Source organism: Prionailurus bengalensis, chromosome E3, assembly GCF_016509475.1.
Source record: "Prionailurus bengalensis isolate Pbe53 chromosome E3, Fcat_Pben_1.1_paternal_pri, whole genome shotgun sequence".
NCBI lineage: Eukaryota > Metazoa > Chordata > Mammalia > Carnivora > Felidae > Prionailurus > Prionailurus bengalensis.
This window is the reverse complement of record NC_057357.1, coordinates 23,001,793-23,021,429: the sequence shown is the minus strand read 5'-3', so window position 1 is coordinate 23,021,429 and position 19,637 is coordinate 23,001,793. Positions and strand designations below refer to the sequence as shown.

General features: G+C 47.6%; 1 protein-coding gene across 3 annotated transcripts in view; it reads left to right on the top strand.

Annotated features, from left to right (window-relative positions):
• The first annotated feature begins 1,344 nt into the window (after positions 1–1,344).
• PRKCB (protein kinase C beta) overlaps positions 1,345–19,637 on the top strand; it is a 329,538-nt gene continuing 311,245 nt past the window's right edge. The window contains exons 1-2 of one of the 3 annotated variants that reach the window (XM_043560271.1): positions 1,345–1,709; positions 2,714–2,745. In XM_043560271.1, coding sequence (XP_043416206.1) covers positions 1,537–1,709; positions 2,714–2,745 — 205 coding nt within the window. In that variant the 5' untranslated portion in view covers positions 1,345–1,536. Of the gene's footprint in view, positions 1,710–2,713; positions 2,746–4,733; positions 4,869–19,637 lie in introns of those variants that run through there. The other 2 variants (XM_043560272.1, XM_043560273.1) reach the window with 2 other exon arrangements.

Here is a 19,637-nt window from a genome sequence, read left to right as displayed (position 1 = left end):
TTTGTTATTATTGAACACATATAGGACACAGTGAGGGGTGAGGGGCAGTGCCCTTTAAGCTTTCATTTGCTCACATATTTACATAATCACTTACTCATTCAACTGATATTTATGGGGCTCTGAGAAGGTGTCAGGCATGGAGTTTGGCTCTGATGACATAATGGTGAGCAGTGCCTGCTCTCAGAACCTAGGTGTAGTGAAGAAGTTCATGGTCTAATGCAGCACTGTGTTCCCAGAGAGTAGGGCTTGGTGTGGGGGATGTCTGAGACACAGGGCATGGATAGGGCTAAATCATACTGCATTATTTACTCATCTGGACAATTATCATTCTTTTTGGTTACCTTTCCATCCTTCAGATTCCATCCAGGAGAGGATCCCAGTTGGACGTTAGTGTGTCTTTAGCATCTCTCTAACATCTTTTAATTTCCCTCTTTAACAAATAGAAGAAGCCTCCAGATGCAGGTATTTTGGGCAGGTGGTAGCATCTGGAGAGATTTTACTATTATGGATACCTCTTGCTATTCACATTCAACAACCGGATAGACTTTTTCTTTTTCTTTTTTCAGATGGTGCACAAATATGACTAGCATTTGTGAAGACGGGTCACCTTCAGCCCCATTTTACAATTGAAGAAACTGAGTCTCTTGGTGGAGGGGATGGACAGAAAGTAGGGAGTTCCCTTCTAGACGGTTGGGCAAGCAAAGCCAAGAAATGTCTTTGTGGTGGATATATATATATATATGAGATATGTATATACATATATAAATATACATGTACGCTCACACACACACACACACACACACACACATAATAATAATTGTGCTCCTCCCCTACCTCTGCAGTGTGTGCGTATGTGTGTGTAAGTGTGAGGAGCCACAGGCCTTTCCGAATGAGTGACAGCAGGAGTCCATCCCTCCAGGAGACGCGTGCAGAATGACCAATGGGATGGAGGCGGGGTGGATGGGCACCAGTCTCTGCAGAGGCCGGGTGGAATCCGTCGCGCCCACCCTTGCCACCTCCCACCCCCAGTCCCCGTCGGTCCTTCCGCTCTGGGTTCCCCAGGGGGCGCACCCAAGGTGCTCATCCCCTTAATGCAACCTCAGGCGCAGGAGTGGGGCAGGGGGCGAGGCTCAGGGCTGACGATAGCAGGCTGCGGTCCCCGCGCCGCAGCGCTGCGGCGGTGAACACTTCGCTGGGAGGCCGGCAGTCTCAGGGGTGCCAATATGTAAAGCAGCTGGCGGCGCTGGGCGGGGCCTGGGTGCGATGCAAATGAAGGAGGCGGGGCCTGCCCGGGGCTCCGCCTCCCTCCCCCGCAGCTGGGGCCAGCGGTGCCAAGCGCAGCTGGACGAGCGGCGGCAGCTGGGCGAGTGACAGCCTCAGCTCCGCGCGCCGCGGCGGCCAGAGCCGGCGCAGGGGAAGCGCCCGCGGCCCCGGGCGGCAGCAGCGGCCGCCTCCTCGCGCGCCTCCCGGGCCCGCAGCCCGCGCTCCCGCGGCCCCGGGGCCGGCACCTCTCGGCTCCCGCTCCCCGCGCGCAAGATGGCTGACCCGGCTGCGGGGCCGCCGCCGAGCGAGGGCGAGGAGAGCACCGTGCGCTTCGCCCGCAAAGGCGCCCTCCGGCAGAAAAACGTGCACGAGGTGAAGAACCACAAATTCACCGCCCGCTTCTTCAAGCAGCCCACCTTCTGCAGCCACTGCACCGACTTCATCTGGTGAGAGCGCGCCGGCGCAGGGCACCTTCCCGGGGCCCCGAGGGCAGCGCCGCGCGCGGGGCCCCCCTCTCCGCGTCCCCGAGGGGGGGACGAGCGCCGCCGGGCCCCGCATCCCCGGCTCCCCGCCCCGGACGCCCGGGTGCACAGTCCTGCGGCTTCCTCCTCCCCAGCCCCAGACGGCCGGCCGCGGGGCGCCTCCTGCCCGCTCTTCTTCCCAGCCGCCTCGGGAGAGCCCCGGGGCCGCGTCGCGGGCGCTGGTTCTCCGGCTGCTCCGAGCGCGGGGTGGCTGTCCCTCCCTGGAGGGCAGCGCCTCGAGTGCCCGCTCGCTCGGGGTTCCCCGTCTCCCCGCCTCTTTCCGGGCTCGCGGCGCCCGCACCCCCTCCCCTCCTTTCCGGGGGCAGTGCCCTGGGTGTCCTATCTCCCTGCGGGCGTGGGGCATTCTTTCCTCCCCTTCTGTGTCTCCCTCCGTGCCGCCCCGGGTTATCTCTTACTGCTCTTTCCTGCGGGCCAGGGTTCCCCTTTGCGCTCCTCAGTTTTCCCCTCGCTTCACTGCGGAGACCTTTATTCCCAGCTCTCGCCCCGTCCCTCTAGACATGGGGCGCCCTTTCTCTCTTCGCAGCCCCCTGGGGAACCCCACCACCGCGGGGTCTTTCTCATCCTCCCAATGGATGTGGCTTTATCTCTTCTCTTTCCCCGAAGGTGCCGGGGCATCTCTGTGGGCAGATCTCCCGCCTGCCCCCCACCCTCCCTGCGACGGAAAGGCTCCCCCCATCCCGCCACCTGGTGGTCGCAGCCTCTCTCTTCTGCCTTCTGAGGGGGAGGTGGGGGTTACCGTCGAGCTCCCAGCTGCCCCCTCCCCCAAAGGCGGAAGACTCTTGGGCACCCGCCTGTGGCTAGGAGGTTGCACCTGGGGTAGAGGGACCGGGGAAGGGGGGTGACGTGGGGGAACTAGCTGGTGGCTGGGCCCCTAGGGCTGCCTGACATGCCTGTTTCTGCCTTTGCAGGGGCTTCGGGAAGCAAGGATTCCAGTGCCAAGGTAGGCTGTGGGGCTCTGGGGATGCCCAGTTTGTGGGAAGAGATGGTGAAAAAGACTTTCTAGAAGTGACTGAGTTAGGCAGGGAATGAAGGAATCGTATCTGTCAGAGTGACCTGCCAAGCTAGGAATGCATCACCACAAAAGGGTCCTTTTAAGGCGTGTGTTTATGTGGGGGCAGTGATGCTTCATCCAGGACAGGTGAGTGCCGTGAGAGACCCTATTTCTGCCTTCCCGGCTGGAAGAGCCTGAACCTATCTTGCTTGGCCAGTCCTGCTTCTGGAAGAAGTGTCTCCAGGGGCCATTTCTGGGAGGATCCCTTCCTCAGAGAGGCCCTTCCTCATCTCACAGAGAGAGGTTCTATCTCTCCCCCTGCTTCACAGAAGTCTCCACAGGTGGCTGCGGCCTCTGCATATGGTGCCTCCCCTAGAAAAGTGACCGGGGTTGTCCCCTGGGCCTCCTCCCTCTCTGAAAGAGGTCGTTCCAGATGGGGTGCCTCGCCGATGCTGATTGCCTTTCCATCTTCTGGCTACCTACAGGAAGGACTCCAAGTGACTGGTTACCTGGGTCTTTGCACCTGGTTTGAGATCCTTGACCCTAGCCAGAGATGCTCAACCTAGTAGTGACTTGTACTCCTGTGTAAGGTGGCCTTGGCCATTTCTCACTGCAAACTCGCTCTCCATGGTCAAATTCCCTGTGCACTTGTTTAGCCCTTAGGGTATCCAACATTTTTTGAATTTGATGTCCACATTCAGAACTGGGAGATTTCACATACATCCTTGAATTTCCAGCTTCGAGTTTGCTGAGAATTGGTCCTACTTTCTTGTTGGAACAGTCATTTGGAGTTATTTTCATAGTTGGGGGGGGCACACATTCACCATTTTATCTCAGTCCTTCCCAACCGGGCCCGCCTCACCCAGAATTTCTGTCTCTGGTAGGCATTCAAGTTTGCAACTTTTGTTCTGGGAAGTTTTTTTTTTCCCCCCTCCCCAATTCTGAGCCATGTGTGGTTGAGTTTGGTGAGAAATGTCTCATTTCTGGGGCGTGTCATAGGGGCAAATTGACCACACTGGGGAGCGGGGTTTAAATCAGGAGAAGAAAGCATTTGAGCATTCAAGAGTCTGCGACGTGACAGTACTGATTTTTTTTGTTGTTGTTGTTATAGCACCTCCAACCCCCCAGGGAAAAGTCCAGTGATCCCTGGTGAGTGTAGGTGGCATTGTCAGTCATACACGGTGCTCTCATTGTGGCACTGCTGTCTTCTGAGACTCTCAGGTTCCTTCACCTGAGATCCAGGGAAGAGCTGGCTCATACAGTGAGCCTTCAGACCTTCCCAGCCTCTCTTACCAAAATGTGGAGCCCCAGCCAGCCTCACACTCTGCACCAGAGAACTTCCTAAATCCCTTTATTATTTTTTTCCAGTTTTACATACTCTCTTTTTTAAAGTTTATTTATTTTGAGAGAGAGAGAGAGAAGGTACATGTGAGCAGAGGAGGGGCAGAGAGAGAGAGAGAAAGAGAGAGAATCCCAAGCAGGTTCCACATTGTCAGCACAGAGCCCGACATGAGGCTTGAACCCACGAACCATGGGATCATGACCTGAGCTGAAATCAAGAGTCAGACACTTAACCGACCGAGCTGCCCAGGTGCCCCTCCAGTTTTATATGCTCTTATTTTAATTTTATTATTATTATTTTAATTGAAGTATAATTAACATCCAGTGTTATGTTAGTTTCAGGTCTTTCCAAATCCCTTTAAAGTGGCAACAGCTTAGGCTCTTTTGCAAACAGATTGTTTTCTAGAACTTTGGCCCCCGAAGCAGAATATCAGTGGTGTCTTAGTGCTGGAATGTGTAGATGATCTTTGAGGTTACCTTTCACTTCCATGCATCTGTTTCTGTCTTTGTCTCTTGCTGGTGTCCAGGGTGATTTTTGAACATTTTTATTGCTGCTTTCCCACCCGCTCTGCAGTCACTGATGCTTGGGGAAGTCACTCTGGATGTGTAGGTGATGACATACCTGAAGCAGGAGATCCTGGTTTTCAAAGCCTGGAAAGTGGTAGGAATTTTCTGGTGTAGTGAGAGTAAAGCAGAATTAAAGTTTCTCATCAAATACGGCAACTTCAGAGGTAGAAGTACTTACGATTATTATTATTATTATTATTATTATTATTAATCACCTTTATTTTTCTCCTGTCCCTGAGGTGCAGTGTAGGGTAGTGCACATACATGTATAGGCCATCAGGCAGGTCACTGTGGGTTTGAATTTGGCTTCGAGGCTTCCCAGCCGTGTTATTGAGCTCAGGTGTCTTGTGTATAAAATGGGTCCAATAAACAGGACCTACCTTAAAAAGTTGCTGAGTAGCCCAAAGCTGTTGCATGGGAGATGTTTGGATCAGAGCTTAGCACAGAGTAAGTGCTCAGAAAAGAGCAGCCCCTGGGATTGTCCCCCATATCCCCCAAGGTGGGGGCTGGTGTGAGAGAAGACTGTCCCTAGAGAGTTGCCTTGCCATGGTACCAGCTGCTAGGTGAGAGCTGAAATCCAGCTGTGAACATCTGGTCACCCATGTCACTCTTTTGGGAGTTTATTCCATCTGGGCTGGAGTGGGAAGGAGCAAGAGAGAGGGGATAGGGTGGATTGGCAGCCCCTGACATAGAGATGCTTAGGTTGCAGGGAGGCGTCCAGGAAGGGGAGGTTATCTTCTAATCTGCTCAGAGTTGCCTGGGACTGATTTTGGAGCCACCTGAATATTTTGACACCACCGATTTCCTCTGAAAGTACGCCGAATTAAAATGGGATCAACATTTTATAGAGAACACATAAGGATTTATTTATTTATTTATTTATTTATTTATTTATTTATTTATTTTTCAGAGAGAGAAATAGCATGCAAGTGAATGAGGGGCAGAGAGAGAGAGAGAGAGAGAGAGAGAGAGAATCCCTTGAGGGGTAGAGAGAGAGTGCAGAGCCCGAACTCACTCAAAGTGGAGTTCGATCTCATGAACTGTGAGATCATGACCTGAGCTGAAGTGTGATGCTTAACTGACTGAGCCACCCAGGTACCCCAAGAATACATAAGGTTTTAGTTTCTTACATTAGTCAGAGGTCCAGAGCCCAGGGTCCTATCTCCTTTCAGTTTTCTGCTCCACCATCCAGGAGGTGACAATTAGCTCATGGTCTAAGAAGGATGCTAGATGCTGAGAAGGTCTAAGACTGGATGCTAGGATCCAGTCATAAAAATCTTTGTTTCAGCCAGCAGGAAGGAGGAAAGGGTAAAAAGACAGGCAAAGGTCACATGCTCACTGTCCCTTATGGAACTTGCTGCAAGATACTTCTGCGTCTGAGCTATTAGCTAGAGCTTAATCGTATACCCACACCATGTTACAAAGGGGTATATGGAAAATGTGGTGTTAATTTCAAGTTGTCCTGTTCCTGGCTACAAGTTAGGGTGGCGGTGTTCCATTTCAAAAGTAGAAGGGGAGAGGGGGTTTAGGCTGTGCCATTCTTGGGTAGGAGTTGTGTAAGATGATCCTAAGGCAGGGAACCCCCTGAGCCTCCGTGCTCCATCGTGCTGCCGTGGAAATTGGGGATGCTGGGATGGGCTGAGGGAGGAAGGATGGAAAGTCCATCAGCCATGGGAAATCATGGATTTCTGTGTGATCAGGGGAGCTTATGAATAGATTCCCTTGTTTTTGTACTGCTAGAGGACAAAATTCTAGATTGCCATAAAATTTCTTCCCTTTTTGTTACCCATGGTCTCTATGTTCTATAAAACCACTCTCTGTGAGGTAGCTTAAGGCCTCTGGTGACAGAGTGCTAGGGCTGAACATCTGTATTATGAAACTAAATTCTGGATAATAAATGGGACCCTCAGAGAAGCAAGGCTGACTTTTCTCTGGCATTCTTTTTTTTTTTTTTTAATTTTTTTAACGTTTATTTAATTTTGAGACAGAGAGAGACAGAACATGAACAGGGGAGGGGCAGAGAGAGAGGGAGACACAGAATCAGAAGCAGGCTCCAGGCTCTGAGCCATCAGCCCAGAGCCTGATGTGGGGCTCGAACTCACGGACCGCGAGATCGTGACCTGAGCTGAAGTCAGACGCTTAACCGACTGAGCCACCCAGGCGCCCCCTCTGGCATTCTTTAGAGGACCTTAGAACTTGCATTTGTGTGTTAATTGTAATGAAAACAAGACTTTGGGTGGAATTAGACTCTTACCCCAAGAAGCTTTTGCAGTTTGGCAGAGAAAAACTAATTAAAAAAATTTTTTTTAAATGTTTATTTATTTTTGAGAGAGAGAGAGAGAGAGAGAGGGAGAGAGAGAAAGAAAGCGGGGGAGGGGCAGAGAGAGCGGGAGACACAGAATCCGAAGCAGGCTCCAGGCCCTGAGCTGTCAGCACAGAGCCCGATGTGGGGCTCAAACTCATGAACTGTGAGATCATGACCTGACCTGAAGTCAGATGCTTAACCTACTGAACCACCCAGGAGCCCCAAAACTGTTTTTTTTTTTTTCTCAAAAAGGAAGTCACTTTAGTATAAACAGGCAAGCAATACAATTTAGAGATTCAGAATTCATAGCATGGGGTTAGAGTCAGGTAGAACTGAGTTTCAATCTCTGCTCTGCCACCTACTTGCTTTGTGAACTTGGGCAAGTCATTCACCTGTAGTGGCCTCAGTTTCCTCATCTGTAAAATGGGGCTAATAGTACCTATCTCATAGAGTTATGGTATACACCAAGGTATAAGAGAAATATCCACAGTAAGTATCCATGACTGTAAGTGAGACGATCATTATTACTTGATTCATGGTAGGAAACTCTGTCAAAGTGGGAGAAGTTCATTCTGGAAGTCATTGAATGACTAGGCCACTTTCGTGTATTTAGGTAGGTTTTCCTCTCAGATGTGTTTCTTCATAGACTTTGGGCAGCACCAGTGAGTGCACTGCTCAGCCAGCCAGGCTTGTTTAGGTTCTCTTTTCTCACCCTTTCCTCGTGAGAAAGATCTCAACTTGTCAGGGACTCTCTAGAAAAACCCCAGCTCACTAGTTTTCTGACTATGAAAACCTAGCAGGGATGATTATAATGAGTAAGCCAGCTCTTCTCTTTCCTGTGTAGATCTGAAAGTGGTTTTCTTAACCATTTAATAGAAGTTATTCTTTAAGAACCCCAAAATGTTGCATGAATTCAAACATTGCCGTTTTTATCCACGTTTAACTCTATGGGATACAAGTTTATTTTCGTGTGTAGTCAACACATAGAGGTTAAAGTGTGCTCTTTTTAAAAACAACAATCAAAGCTGAATCAAAGGTTAATTTTATTTTTGGCATAGTTTTCCCTGGCAACTTATAATGGGATATCTTATACTTTAGGTAGGACTTTCTCATAAAGAGGGCTTTTTTTTTGTTTGTTTGTTGGTTTGTTTTTTGTACAATCGGTAAGTCAGGCTGTGAGCTACTGAAGCAGCCTTCTGTTATTCCATTTCCCTTCCAGAAGCAGATCCCAGAGGACTGTGAGTGAAACTCTGCTCACCTCTTAGCTTTTTCTGAATGTGTCCTGAGGGTTCAATGTGGGTAAAAGGCCGAAGCTCTTTGACTTTGTATTTGATGGTTTGACTTTTTTATTTTTTCCACCTGAAGTGGGATTTTAGGCCCAAAGTCCCATTTGAAATAAAAATCTTCAGGTGAGGGGTGTGTGGGTGGCTCAATGAGCTAAACGTCTGACTCTTGATTTTGGCTCAGGTCATGATCTCAGGGTTTGATTCCTGAGATTGAGACCCACCTCAGGCTCTGCCCTGATAGTGTGGAAGCCTGCTTGGGATTCTTTCTCTCTTCCTCTCTCTCTGTCCCTCCCCTGCTCACGTGCATGCTCTCTCTCTTTCAAAAATAACTAAATATTCAAAAAATTTAAAAACCAGTAACCCCACATTGGGCTCTCTGCTGTCAGCACAGAGCCTGCTTTGGATTGTGTCTCCCTGTCTCTGCTCCTCCCCTGGTCATGCGAGCTCGCGCTCTCTCCCTCCAAAATAAACAAACATTAAAAAAATATTTAAGTGAATTAATGTTGGGTCTTAAAAAGGAGGGCTGATTTGTTGGAGAGGCAACAGTAAATTCATTTTGAGCTGTCAAGCACTCAGGGCAAACTCAAAAAGCTTTGTCACTGGGCAACAGAATGCCTTTCTAAGTAAATATGGAAAATAACACCTTTGGAAATGTAACTGATATGATATGCAGGTTCTTAGAAAGTAATTAAAAAAATATGTTGTTTCTGAGTACTGGTGATACTCCAGGTGTCCTGCCTAGAACCACGTCCAACATGTTTATGGTGTCTTTGGGTCAAGAAAGAAAAAGATAACAGAGAAAGTAATTGGTCAAAGGATGAACCAAAGGTTTGACAGTTATTTATATGTATTCTTGTTATTGGAGTCTTTCTTCTTTCTCTGTCTTTTTCTGCCTAGCTTTCTGTTTCTGTCTCTGTGAGTACGCACACACGTGTGTATATAAAAAACATACGTAAATACATCAGTATGTCACAGTTTTGAGAATATGCATCTCCTTTTGATGCTTTTCAGCTACAGGTAGTTAAATTACTGCTAAGTACAATTTAAAATCCGTGTTCTGCTCCTTTGACTTTGTAGTCTAATTACTTCTTGGGTGGGTAGAGGGATCAGCTGAATATTTCACCATCTCTGGATGATGCATTCAAAAGCTTGGTCTCATCATTTTTGGCATTTGATCTAATTTCATGGATCCTTTGGCTTGACTCATCCTATTTCTCCATTAAAATTGTGTGATATTATACAGATAGATTGTTGGGCTTTTTATAGGGTGTACAAAATCCACAGTGTTTACATGTGGCATTTGGAGGTGTGATGGCTGCTTGAAAATCTGGTAGGAACCTTATATATTTACATGCATTTATGCATCCATCCATTTCCATCCATCCCTCCATCCATTTATCATTCTATATATCCATTCATGCTTCCAAAAAATATTCACTCATTAAGTTCTATATGTCAGGAATTATTTTAGATGGCAGGAATACTATGGTGAATGAGCTCAAGAAGATCCTAATGTCATGCAGCTTACAGTGTAAATATTCTGTGAATCATGGGGCACCTGGGTTGCTCAGTCGGTTGAGCGTCCAACTTCAGCCCAGGTCATCATCTCACAGTTTGTGAGTTCAAGCCCCATGTTGGGCTCTGTGCTGTCAGTGTAGGGCCCCCTTCGGATCCTCTGTCCCCCCTGCCCCGCCCTGTGCCTCCCCCACTTGAGCTCTCTCTCAAAAATAAATAAACGTTAAAAGATCAATATTCTACCAATCATTGTAACCATATTTAAGCTTACTTTTGTTAAGCACTTTGTAGGAAGTGTACAGGGTGCATGAGAATTTATAAGGGGGATGCTACCCTATGCAATGGTTGGGGTGGAGTCAGGGAATTCTTTGGTCTGATCTGAGAATGAAAAACCAAAAACGAAAGGCAAATAACTTCCCATCCTTCGAAGTAATTGGAGAAAGTCTGAGTTGCCAGGGAGCCAGAGCTAAAAAATCTGTATTGTGTGAAGCTGCTCATATCCTGGGTGAAGATACAGAGAAGGTCTTATCTCTGTCACATTCTGCAGAGAAGCCCTGAATCTTTACCTGTGCCATGGTCGCGAGTAAGATGAATATTTAGTAGAATCAGATAGCTACCTGAAGATGGCTTCTCTCCCAGTTCGACAAAGAACTTCATCACCTCCTGGCTAATAACTCAGATAATGAACTGGCTTCCTTTTTGTTTTAGGGGTTGCAGTTTGAGGTGGAGAAAAAATCAGATCATTTCAGAGGTGGAGGAACAAGTTTGAGCTGACAGGTTGAGAATAAGTAAAAAGGGAGCGTAAAGCATTTCAGTGAGAGGCATCTGAACTGAAAGCCAGTTTTGAGGGACACAGGATTACTCGCCTTGACTCCCAGATACCTTCCTTACCCTGGGTCGAGGTCCGATGTTCTACAGCTGTTCATTTTGTTGGCTTAGGCGGTGTTTGCTTTCATTTGGAAGGTAATTTGTAAGTAGTTTCACAGTAAGCCTCATTGATCACATTCAGAAAATGATCTCCATCTTTTCTGATCTCGGTTTGGTGCTAACATGTCTTTAGTGCCTCTCTAACACAAATTTGGGCACTTAATAGATGCTTTTTATTTTTTATTATAAAAGAACTACAGGGAATTATGAGCACATAGGGGTATGTTAGTTTCTACCCTTAAACCATCCTCCCCACATCCACTTTTGCCTAATGTCAAGCCTTGTCCTGTTTTACCTCTGGGTCTAATTTCATACTGGCTGTTCCTCCTGTGAATAGAGAAGGAGCATCATTGTTTTTCCTGGAAATGGTTGGTGTTGGAAGAAAACTCGATGTAGCCGAGAATTGAAAGACATCACAATTGTAGGCTCCAGTGAGGTTTGGAAGAGACGGTGGCTTTTATTCAGGAGTATCAATCTTTTAATATTACTATTGGTATTGTTGCTGTTACTTTTTATTGTCCTCTGTCTTGCTTGTTTGTGTCTCCTGGATGTCTCTTTTTCCCTCAGCCCACACACAGAGCGTTGCCCTACTGAGTCAGAAGGGGAACTGAGAGCCAGACTAGGAGGGTTCAGATGCCTTCCTGTTGAGTCTTGGCATTTACTAAGTAGATGGAAATTAATTTAGCTCAACAATAACCATGTTCCCAGGTGGGGGGCGGGAATTTTAGACTCTTTCTTCTTTTATCTTGCTGCTGTCCAGTGACCAGACTTTGGGTTTCTAGATAGGCAGTATAAATTGGATTGAGAGTACAGGCTCAAAAAATCAGATAGGCCTGATTTCAAATCCTGCTCTGTTTCCATGACTCTATGACCCTGGGCTGGTGAAGCATGATCCTGCTTGATCCAACGATCTATCTCTCCATCCATCTACCCACCAACCCACTCACTAATCCGTTCATCTATCTATTCAGCCATTTTTCCATCTGCTGTCCATTCATCCATCAGTTCACCCAACCATCCATCCATTCCACCATCCATCTAGCCATCTGTCCATCTGTGCATTCATTCACTCAGCAAATCTTTGAGTGCCTACCATGTTTCAGGTACTATTTTAGGCACTGGAACTGGAGCAGTGAACCAGACAGAGTCCCTGACCTCATGGAATTTACATTCTAGTGGAAGAAGAACAGTAACTAATAAATAACTTAGAAGAAATGTATTGTAAAATGTCCCGTTGCAGTATGGGCTTTGGAGAGGAATCTATCCTTGCGCCCTTGACGATCTTCCTGGTCATTTGTGGGGAGAACAGCACATGGCCAGTTAGTTCTGCCACATAAATGAGAAGTGGGATGACATCCTTACTCCTGGGAGGGGTGGAGAAGATTCCACAGAGGAGGTAACATTTGGGAACAATCTTACAGCAGGAGTGGGAGTTCCCAGATTGACAGGAGGCTGGGGGCTGGGAAGGGTGTTTCACGCAGAGGACAACTCAAGTTGAACACACAAAAGAGAGAACAGAGCACATGCAGGGAATGGGAAGGAGGGTGTGCTTGGGTCGGGGAGGGGCGGCGCTTGGAGATCAACGTCATATAGGAGGGTTTGGACCTTGTGAAGGCAGGATAGTGACTAGGAGGTGCTTGTTGTCATTGTTCTAAAGAGGGTGAGGGAAGTGGCTAAACGTGTGAAAAAGAGGAGCATGAATCGCATTTGAAACAGTAATTGCTGTGACTCAGATCCCGAAATTCCAGGCTTGTGGGCTTGGAGGGCAGGTACGAGAAGCTGAAATGACCATTTAGAGGCTGTGGGGGTGTCACCGGAGCACTGAGGGTCTCACGTCGTAGAGAGACATTTGGATTTTCGTGTCAGTCATATTGTTGATTGTTCTATTTTGGGAGGTGGTTACTGGGTTATTTTTACGGTTCTAACAATAGGGATATCTCTCTTCCCTGCATCCTTCGGCGGAGAGGACCGTGGAAATGATTTTTCCTCTGAAAGGAATCCTCCCACTGCCTTTCTCCCGCCCGGCTGCTGTCACTTATCCAACACGTGTTAATGGAGCCCATGCTGCATGGGTAGTGAGGAGTTTGTGCTTTGGAAATTGAAAGGCATTGCCTCAAATCTTGGCTTCTTGGTACAGGGCCGAGGAACATATTTCCTTAAACACTTTGAGCTTCTGTTGCTTTAGAGGTAAAAGGAAACAATAGTATCTTGTTTAGAGGGCACACGTCCAGTAATTCCTTAGTGCCTCGCCTGACGTGCACTGAGCGCTTGATAAATGGCAGCTATTTGCATTTATTCCTGGGGCTGGGTGTCGTCTTGTCCTTACTGACTCTATAATCCCGTTGGGGAGGCAAGTGCAATGAACCCGAGTCAAGGACTTGATGCAAGAATGAACGTGTTTACACGCTGTGGGCAATAGTATTAGGTGCAGGTGCAACTCACAATGTTTCTGAGTGAGAAACTCTTAGCTGGGGTCAGAGCTGTGACAGGAACACGGGTGAGCAACAGTGTTTTCTGTGCAACAGTTTCCTGGCTTTGGAATCTTTAATTTGTGGGAAACCTCAGAAGCTGAATTGAGATCTGTGATGGTCCCATCTGCTGTCTTCATTTTGAAAACGTGTTGATGGCATTTCAACTTTAAATAGATTTCTGACCATTTCACTTTTTAAATTTTGAGTTCCCTTCATCCTCCAGATGGAATGTTTACGTGCTCTTTTGGGTTGAAGAAGAAGCTGCCAAATAATGTGGGTGAAGGTGGAGGGTGAAGTCTGCAGGAGTGCCTCTAGTCTTGTGATGGTGTGCTTGGGTGATTTTTTAGGAGCTAACCATATTTTGAAGATCTCCTTTCCCTCCCCAAAGTGGGGGCCATTATTTAGAATTTTGGCGTTGCTGCAAATGAGAATTTCAGTAGTTATCTGGGTTGTTATTATGTATATGGCAAAATGTATGGTTGGGAGTATTGGTAATTCTATCTGGGCCAAATAGTGCACCTAGGGAAGGAAGATTGGCATATAGAGTGGTGAGGGACCTTTTTGTGTTTCAGTTAGATACTCATGTTTTAAAAAAATTTTTTTCTTCTTCTTTTTTTAAAAGCTTATTTTTGAGGGAAAGAGAGGGAGAGAGAGAGAGAGAGAAAGAGAGAGAGAGAGAGAGAATGTGCTTGTGAGCATGAGCATGAAAGGGGTAGAGAGAAAGAGAGAGAGAGAAACCCAAGCAGGCTTTGCACTGTTAGCACAGATCTCAACCTGAGGCTTGATCTCATGAACCGTGAGATGATGAACTGAGCCGAAATCAAGAGTTGGACGCTTAACTGACTGAGCCACGCAGGCGCCCCAGATACACCTCTTTTGATGGCTGGCATTTCTGTTCTTCCCAGGATTAAGTCCAGAGTCTTTCATATGAGTTGCAAGTCCTTGTCTGCCCTGGGTCCTCATGAACCTCGCTTGTACCTCCCTTTTACCCACTTTTCACTTTCTAGCCGAAGACCCAACTTGTCTTCTTCAACCATGATATGCTCCTACCTACCCCAGGGCATTTGCACATGCTCTGTTTTCAGCTTCAACTGCTCTTTCCTCTCCTCTCCCCCAGCTTGCCTCCTACTCCTCCTTCAGTACTTAGCTCAGTGTCACTTCTTCAGAGAGGCCTTCCCTGCTTTTCCAAACCGGGTCCCCCCTCGTACAATCCCATAACTCCTTGTCAGCTTTACATTTTCTAATTGTATGTTAGTTTGAGTGTTTAGTCTTTGCCACCAGAGTGTCAGTTTTGTGAGAGTAGGGGCCACATCTGTCTCACTTCCTGTTCTTTCTCAAGTACCCAGCTCCAAACCTGGCTCATAGGATGTGCTCAGTAAATACCTGTTGACTGAACGAAATGACTGTAAGAGGGAGTCCTGTGATTTGGGTTTTGGTGCTAGTTTTCTATGGCTTGATCTGTGATTTTTATGAGAGCTATATCACTTGCTAGTTTATAGGCTTTGATCACTTTTGTTTGAACTCTCCCCCTCCCATTCCCCCCACCCCCAGCAAATTGCCCTTCATAGAGCCTGTTGGGAAATGATTTTCAAAAATATGTGAATGCTGCTAACTTGGGGACACAGTCTCATGCTTTGCCTGTGTTTCTCTGTGAAGATGAACAGTTCCTCTCCTGAAGTCCCTGCCTTTGTTCATCATGGGCCCTGGTGGACTGGAGTGAAAAGAATGTCTTCCAATATAACATATGCTAGAAGCCACCTCGGTTGTCTAATAGCAGAATAGTGGACACACAGTGGAATATCTTACAGCAACGTACAGGAACAAACTGCAGCTATGTGTAACATAGATGACTCTCCCAGGGGTAACGACAGCTGCAAAAGCCAGGCACCGTACCTTCTGTATGATCCCATTTACTTGATGTTCAGGAGCCGGTGAAAGTAACTAGAGGGGTCAGAAGGGAGGACAGCCATTACCAGGGGGTAATCCCTGAGAGAGGCTTCTGGGATGCCACCAGGGTTCTGTTTCTTGATCTGAGTGCTGGTTACACTGATGTGTTCAGATCATGACATTTCACTGAGTTGTATACTTGTAAGCACTTTTCTGTTATTATACTTTAATAGAACATTTATTTTGTTATTATTTTTTTAATGTTTATTTATCTTTGAGAGAGAGACGGACAGAGTGCGAGTAGGGGTGGGGAGCAGAGAGAGAGGGAGACACAGAATCTGAAGCAGGTCCAGGCTCTGAGCTGTCAGCACAGAGCCTGACACGGGGCTTGAACTCACGGAGATCATGCCCTGAGCTGAAGTTGGATGCTTAACCGACTGGGCCACCCAGGGGCCCCTTAATAGAACATTTAAAAAGCAAGTGTAAATCACTGAGGCTGAACCTCAAAAATATCAGCTGGGACTTTTTTAGTTGTACACACAGAAGTGACATCTGTATGGGAGACGAGCACCTTCTGGAGTCAGTCACTGAGGGCTGGTACCGTTTGCCTTCTTGGGGGGACATCTGCTTCTTATTTCAATGTTGCCCATCGGGTGCAAACTGTAGAACCAGGAAGCCAGGGCATTCTGACAATTTTCCCATCAAAAAATTTAGTTCTGCTAATACACGGAAAACTTGGAGCTCAAACTGTTTTTAGGGCTCGCATTTAAAAATGTCTGTAATGGGGGACCTGGGTGGCTCAGTTGGTTAAGCGTCTGACTTCGGCTCAGGTCATGATCTCACGGTTTGTGACTTGGAGCCCCAGGTCGGGCTCTGTGCTGACAGCTCGGAGCCTGGAGCCTGCTTCGGATTCTGTGTTTCCTCCTCTCTCTGCCCCTCCCCCATTCATGCTCTGTCTTTCTCTCTGAAAAATAAATAAAAACATTGAAAATATATTAAAAGAGAAAAAACAAAACATCTATGCTAGTTAACGTACTAGTAAGACTCTGTTAAAGCTGCTGTAACAGATAAGCCTTAAAGTCTCTGCAGCTTAACAGAAAGCGATTTCTTTCTCTCTCATGGCCCAGACCATTGTGGGTGATCCTGGTCAGGCATTTTTCCATGCAGTCATTGAGGGTTCCAGCTTTCTCTCCGTTAGCCCAATGGATGGGGAGAAAACATGAGAAAGCACACTCATTTCTTTTTTTAATAATTTTTTTAATGTTTATTTTATTTTTTTAAGTTTATTTATTTATTTTGAGAGAGAGCGAGAGAGAGCATAAGTGGGGTAGGGTCAGAGAGAAGGAGAGACAGAATCCCAAGCAGGCTCCACACCATCAGTGCAAAGCTGGATGCAGGGCTTGAACTCACGAACTGTGAGATCACCACCTGAGCCGAAGTCGGAGGCTCAACTAACTGAGGTGCCCCCAAAGCACACTCATTTCCTAACTGCTCCAGCCTGGAAGGGACACATGTCACTTCTGCTCACCTTCTGTTGGCACAGGGAGGGCTGTGTCGACTGCGAGGGGCACTGGCACATGTCAGCCAGCTCTGTCTGGTGGGAAAACATGTAGGTGAACACAGCAAGCCCTGCCCCGGTCCCCACAGCCGTGATTTCCTTTTCCTTTGGGATGATGTATCCGATTTGATCTCTCACTTGACTTCAGTAAAAACGGATGTGCAACTCTAGACCTCTTCATCTTATCAAACGTATGAGGGTATGTTTGGGGGAGAGCCTGGTCTGTTTTGCTGCAAAGTATGAAATGAAGAAGCACTCTTCTTGTTTTTAGGTATTAGAACAGTCTGGTGCTTGTCACAAGCGGTAGTTTGCCAGCCGGTCAGAATTCTTGGCTCTCCTGGTTGCCAGTGGACGTCGTAAACACTTCTATGTTCTTTTCTTTTGCTTATGTGTCACCATTCCTGTAGACGAATCCTTTGGTGGTTCTGCTTTTGGCTATCTGGACATCTAATAGACCAATTACCTGTTGTGTGTTACAAATCACCTCAAACTTTAGTGGCTTAAAATAACTACCATTTTATTGAGCTCTTCTTTCTGTGGGTCAGTGATTTGGGCTGGGCTCAGCTGTGTGACCCTTCTGGTCTGGACAGGGGTTGGCGGTTGCTGGCTGGGCTCACACGTCTGGGGCCCCAGCTGATGGGCCTGGGACGCCGGGGCCTTTCTCCAGGTGGTCTCTCGTCTTCCATCAGGCTAGCCTGTGCTTCGTCTCACGGAGGTGAGCGTGTTCCCGGTGCACAAAGCAGTGGCTGGAAGGCCTCTTGAAGCCTCGGCTTGGAGTTGCACAGTGTCACTTGTGACATATTTGGTCAGTGAAAGCAAGCCACAAGCCCATCCCAGAATTAAAGGAGGAAATAAAGGAGGAAATGGGCTCTTCCTCTTGCTGGGAGAAGCTGCAAAGTATGGCTGGCATTTTGGGGAACCTACCAGACCAATTTCAGGCCCGCATGACTGCTTAGCTCTAGAAAACATGCCCTCATACAGAGCGCGTCTGCTGAAGTGTACTGGCTTCTGTGGCGGGTCCTAAGTGAGTGCCCACTGCTTGCACCTGATAAGAGCACCATAGGGAAGAGGCGGGGCCAAATGATATGTTGTTGTGTAACAGGCACAGCGCGGGGCTTGGCACACAGGACACGCTGAATTCTAACACCATCGCCACTGAATACTGCCACCATTACTCCCAACCATCTGGGTCCTGCCTTGTGCTTGGTGCTGCACCAAGAGCTTGAGATTTGGAACATGAGGTCCTGGCCCTTGCCGGGGGGAGATCCTCAAAGAGACAGACACGAGAGTGAATTTGTGTGATCCAGTGTGGCGAGTGTGATTATAGAGCTGTGGTGGGATAGGATGAGGTCAAGGGCATGGGGTCAGACATCAGCTCTTCTGCCGAGCACGTGTGGAGTCCTTTCTTAGCCTCTTTAATCTTTGGTGTCTCGTCTGTGGGATGAAGGTGAGGATCCTGAGCCTACCTCCCAGGGCACTATGTAGATCGAACGAGACATGGTATGCAAAGACATGTGATTGCTCGTTAAATGTTAGCTCTGGAAACAAAAAAAAAAGGTCTCAAAAATACCCTCAGAAAAATGTCCTGAGGTCAGCGTTCTCACTTAGTTTTCCTCCTGTGACTTTGGCCAATATCATTGCTGCTTTGTCTTAAAAGATGAAGATCTGCACACAGGTGGCTTATTGGAGAATCAGGTCTGGGGCACGACACGCATGAGGGATTGAGGGAAGCAGGGAAAGAGGCTGGCTGCACCCTGGTGCAGTAGTTGTAATAGAGACCAAAGCCAATCCATGGCTGGAGCTGGGATGGCCCTTCAGAAGTGGGACGATGGTGGCGGGGGCTGGGGGCGCCTGGGTGGCTCAGTTGGTTAAGCTCCTGACTCTTGATTTCGGCTCAGGTCATGATCTCATGGTTTGCGGGTTCAAGCCCCGCATTGGGCTCTGTGCTGACAGCGTGGAGCCTGCTTCGGATTCTCTCTCTCCCTCTCTGTCCCTCCCCTGCTCTCTCTCTCTCTCTCTTTCTCTCAAAATAAATAAATACACTTAGAAAAGAAAGAGGTGGGATGATGGGGACCCACACCAAGGAGACATTGGTTGAAGGCTGCTCTTGGGAAGGTGGCATGACCATGGGGAGGGAGGATGCACCTGTGAGCCTTAGGCTTCAACACCCCCAGCTGCAGGGGGAAGGAGAACCTTGTCCCTAGAGGTGTGAGGAGGAATCCAATCCATGCTTCCAGGTGTCTTTTAGAGGTTAGCTCCAAACTGTGTCTTCTTGATCATTAGTAAGCCTGTGGGGTTTCACTGGCCCTTTCACAGAACTGATTTATTTGCTGTCTGGGTTCAGAGACCGTATCTTGTCAGCACCAGAATATTATTTACAGAGAGTCTTAATCCGAGTAAGCCTAGGGCATGAGATTGGCTTGCCCACGGCCACCCAGCTCCTAGGAAGGAGATCTGGTGTTCACATAGCTGACCTGACTTCCCCTATACCCTGTCTTGCCAGCCTGTTTTCTAAGCCTGGACTCTGTGACTTCAATGCCTTGTTGCCCTCGACCCTTACACCTCATTGCAGCTCCACTCAGGGATGAGTTTTCTTGAATTCTTCTAAATGTATTTTTTAACTGGATCGTCACTCATGAAGGGTCATGAAATCAATTTAGTAGGTCATGAACACCATGAACAAATAGAAGACCGTCAGAATGGATAATACTCAGGAAGCGTAAGTATTGCCGCATAAAACTTATATTTCACGCGTGCGTACGTAGGCACGCGTGAACTGGGTCAAATGTGAAGTGTTTCTCACTATGGGTAATGGTCAGTGCCGTTTGAAAATCACTGTGAACAGTATAGAGCAGAGGCCCTGGAGGCTCGTGAAATTGGCCCACGGACTGTGGAGGCTTTATTTCTTTCTAGAGAGGATATAAATGCATTATTTTGAATTCTTTATAATTAGAGGTTGTATTTTCACTTCGTCACAATATCCC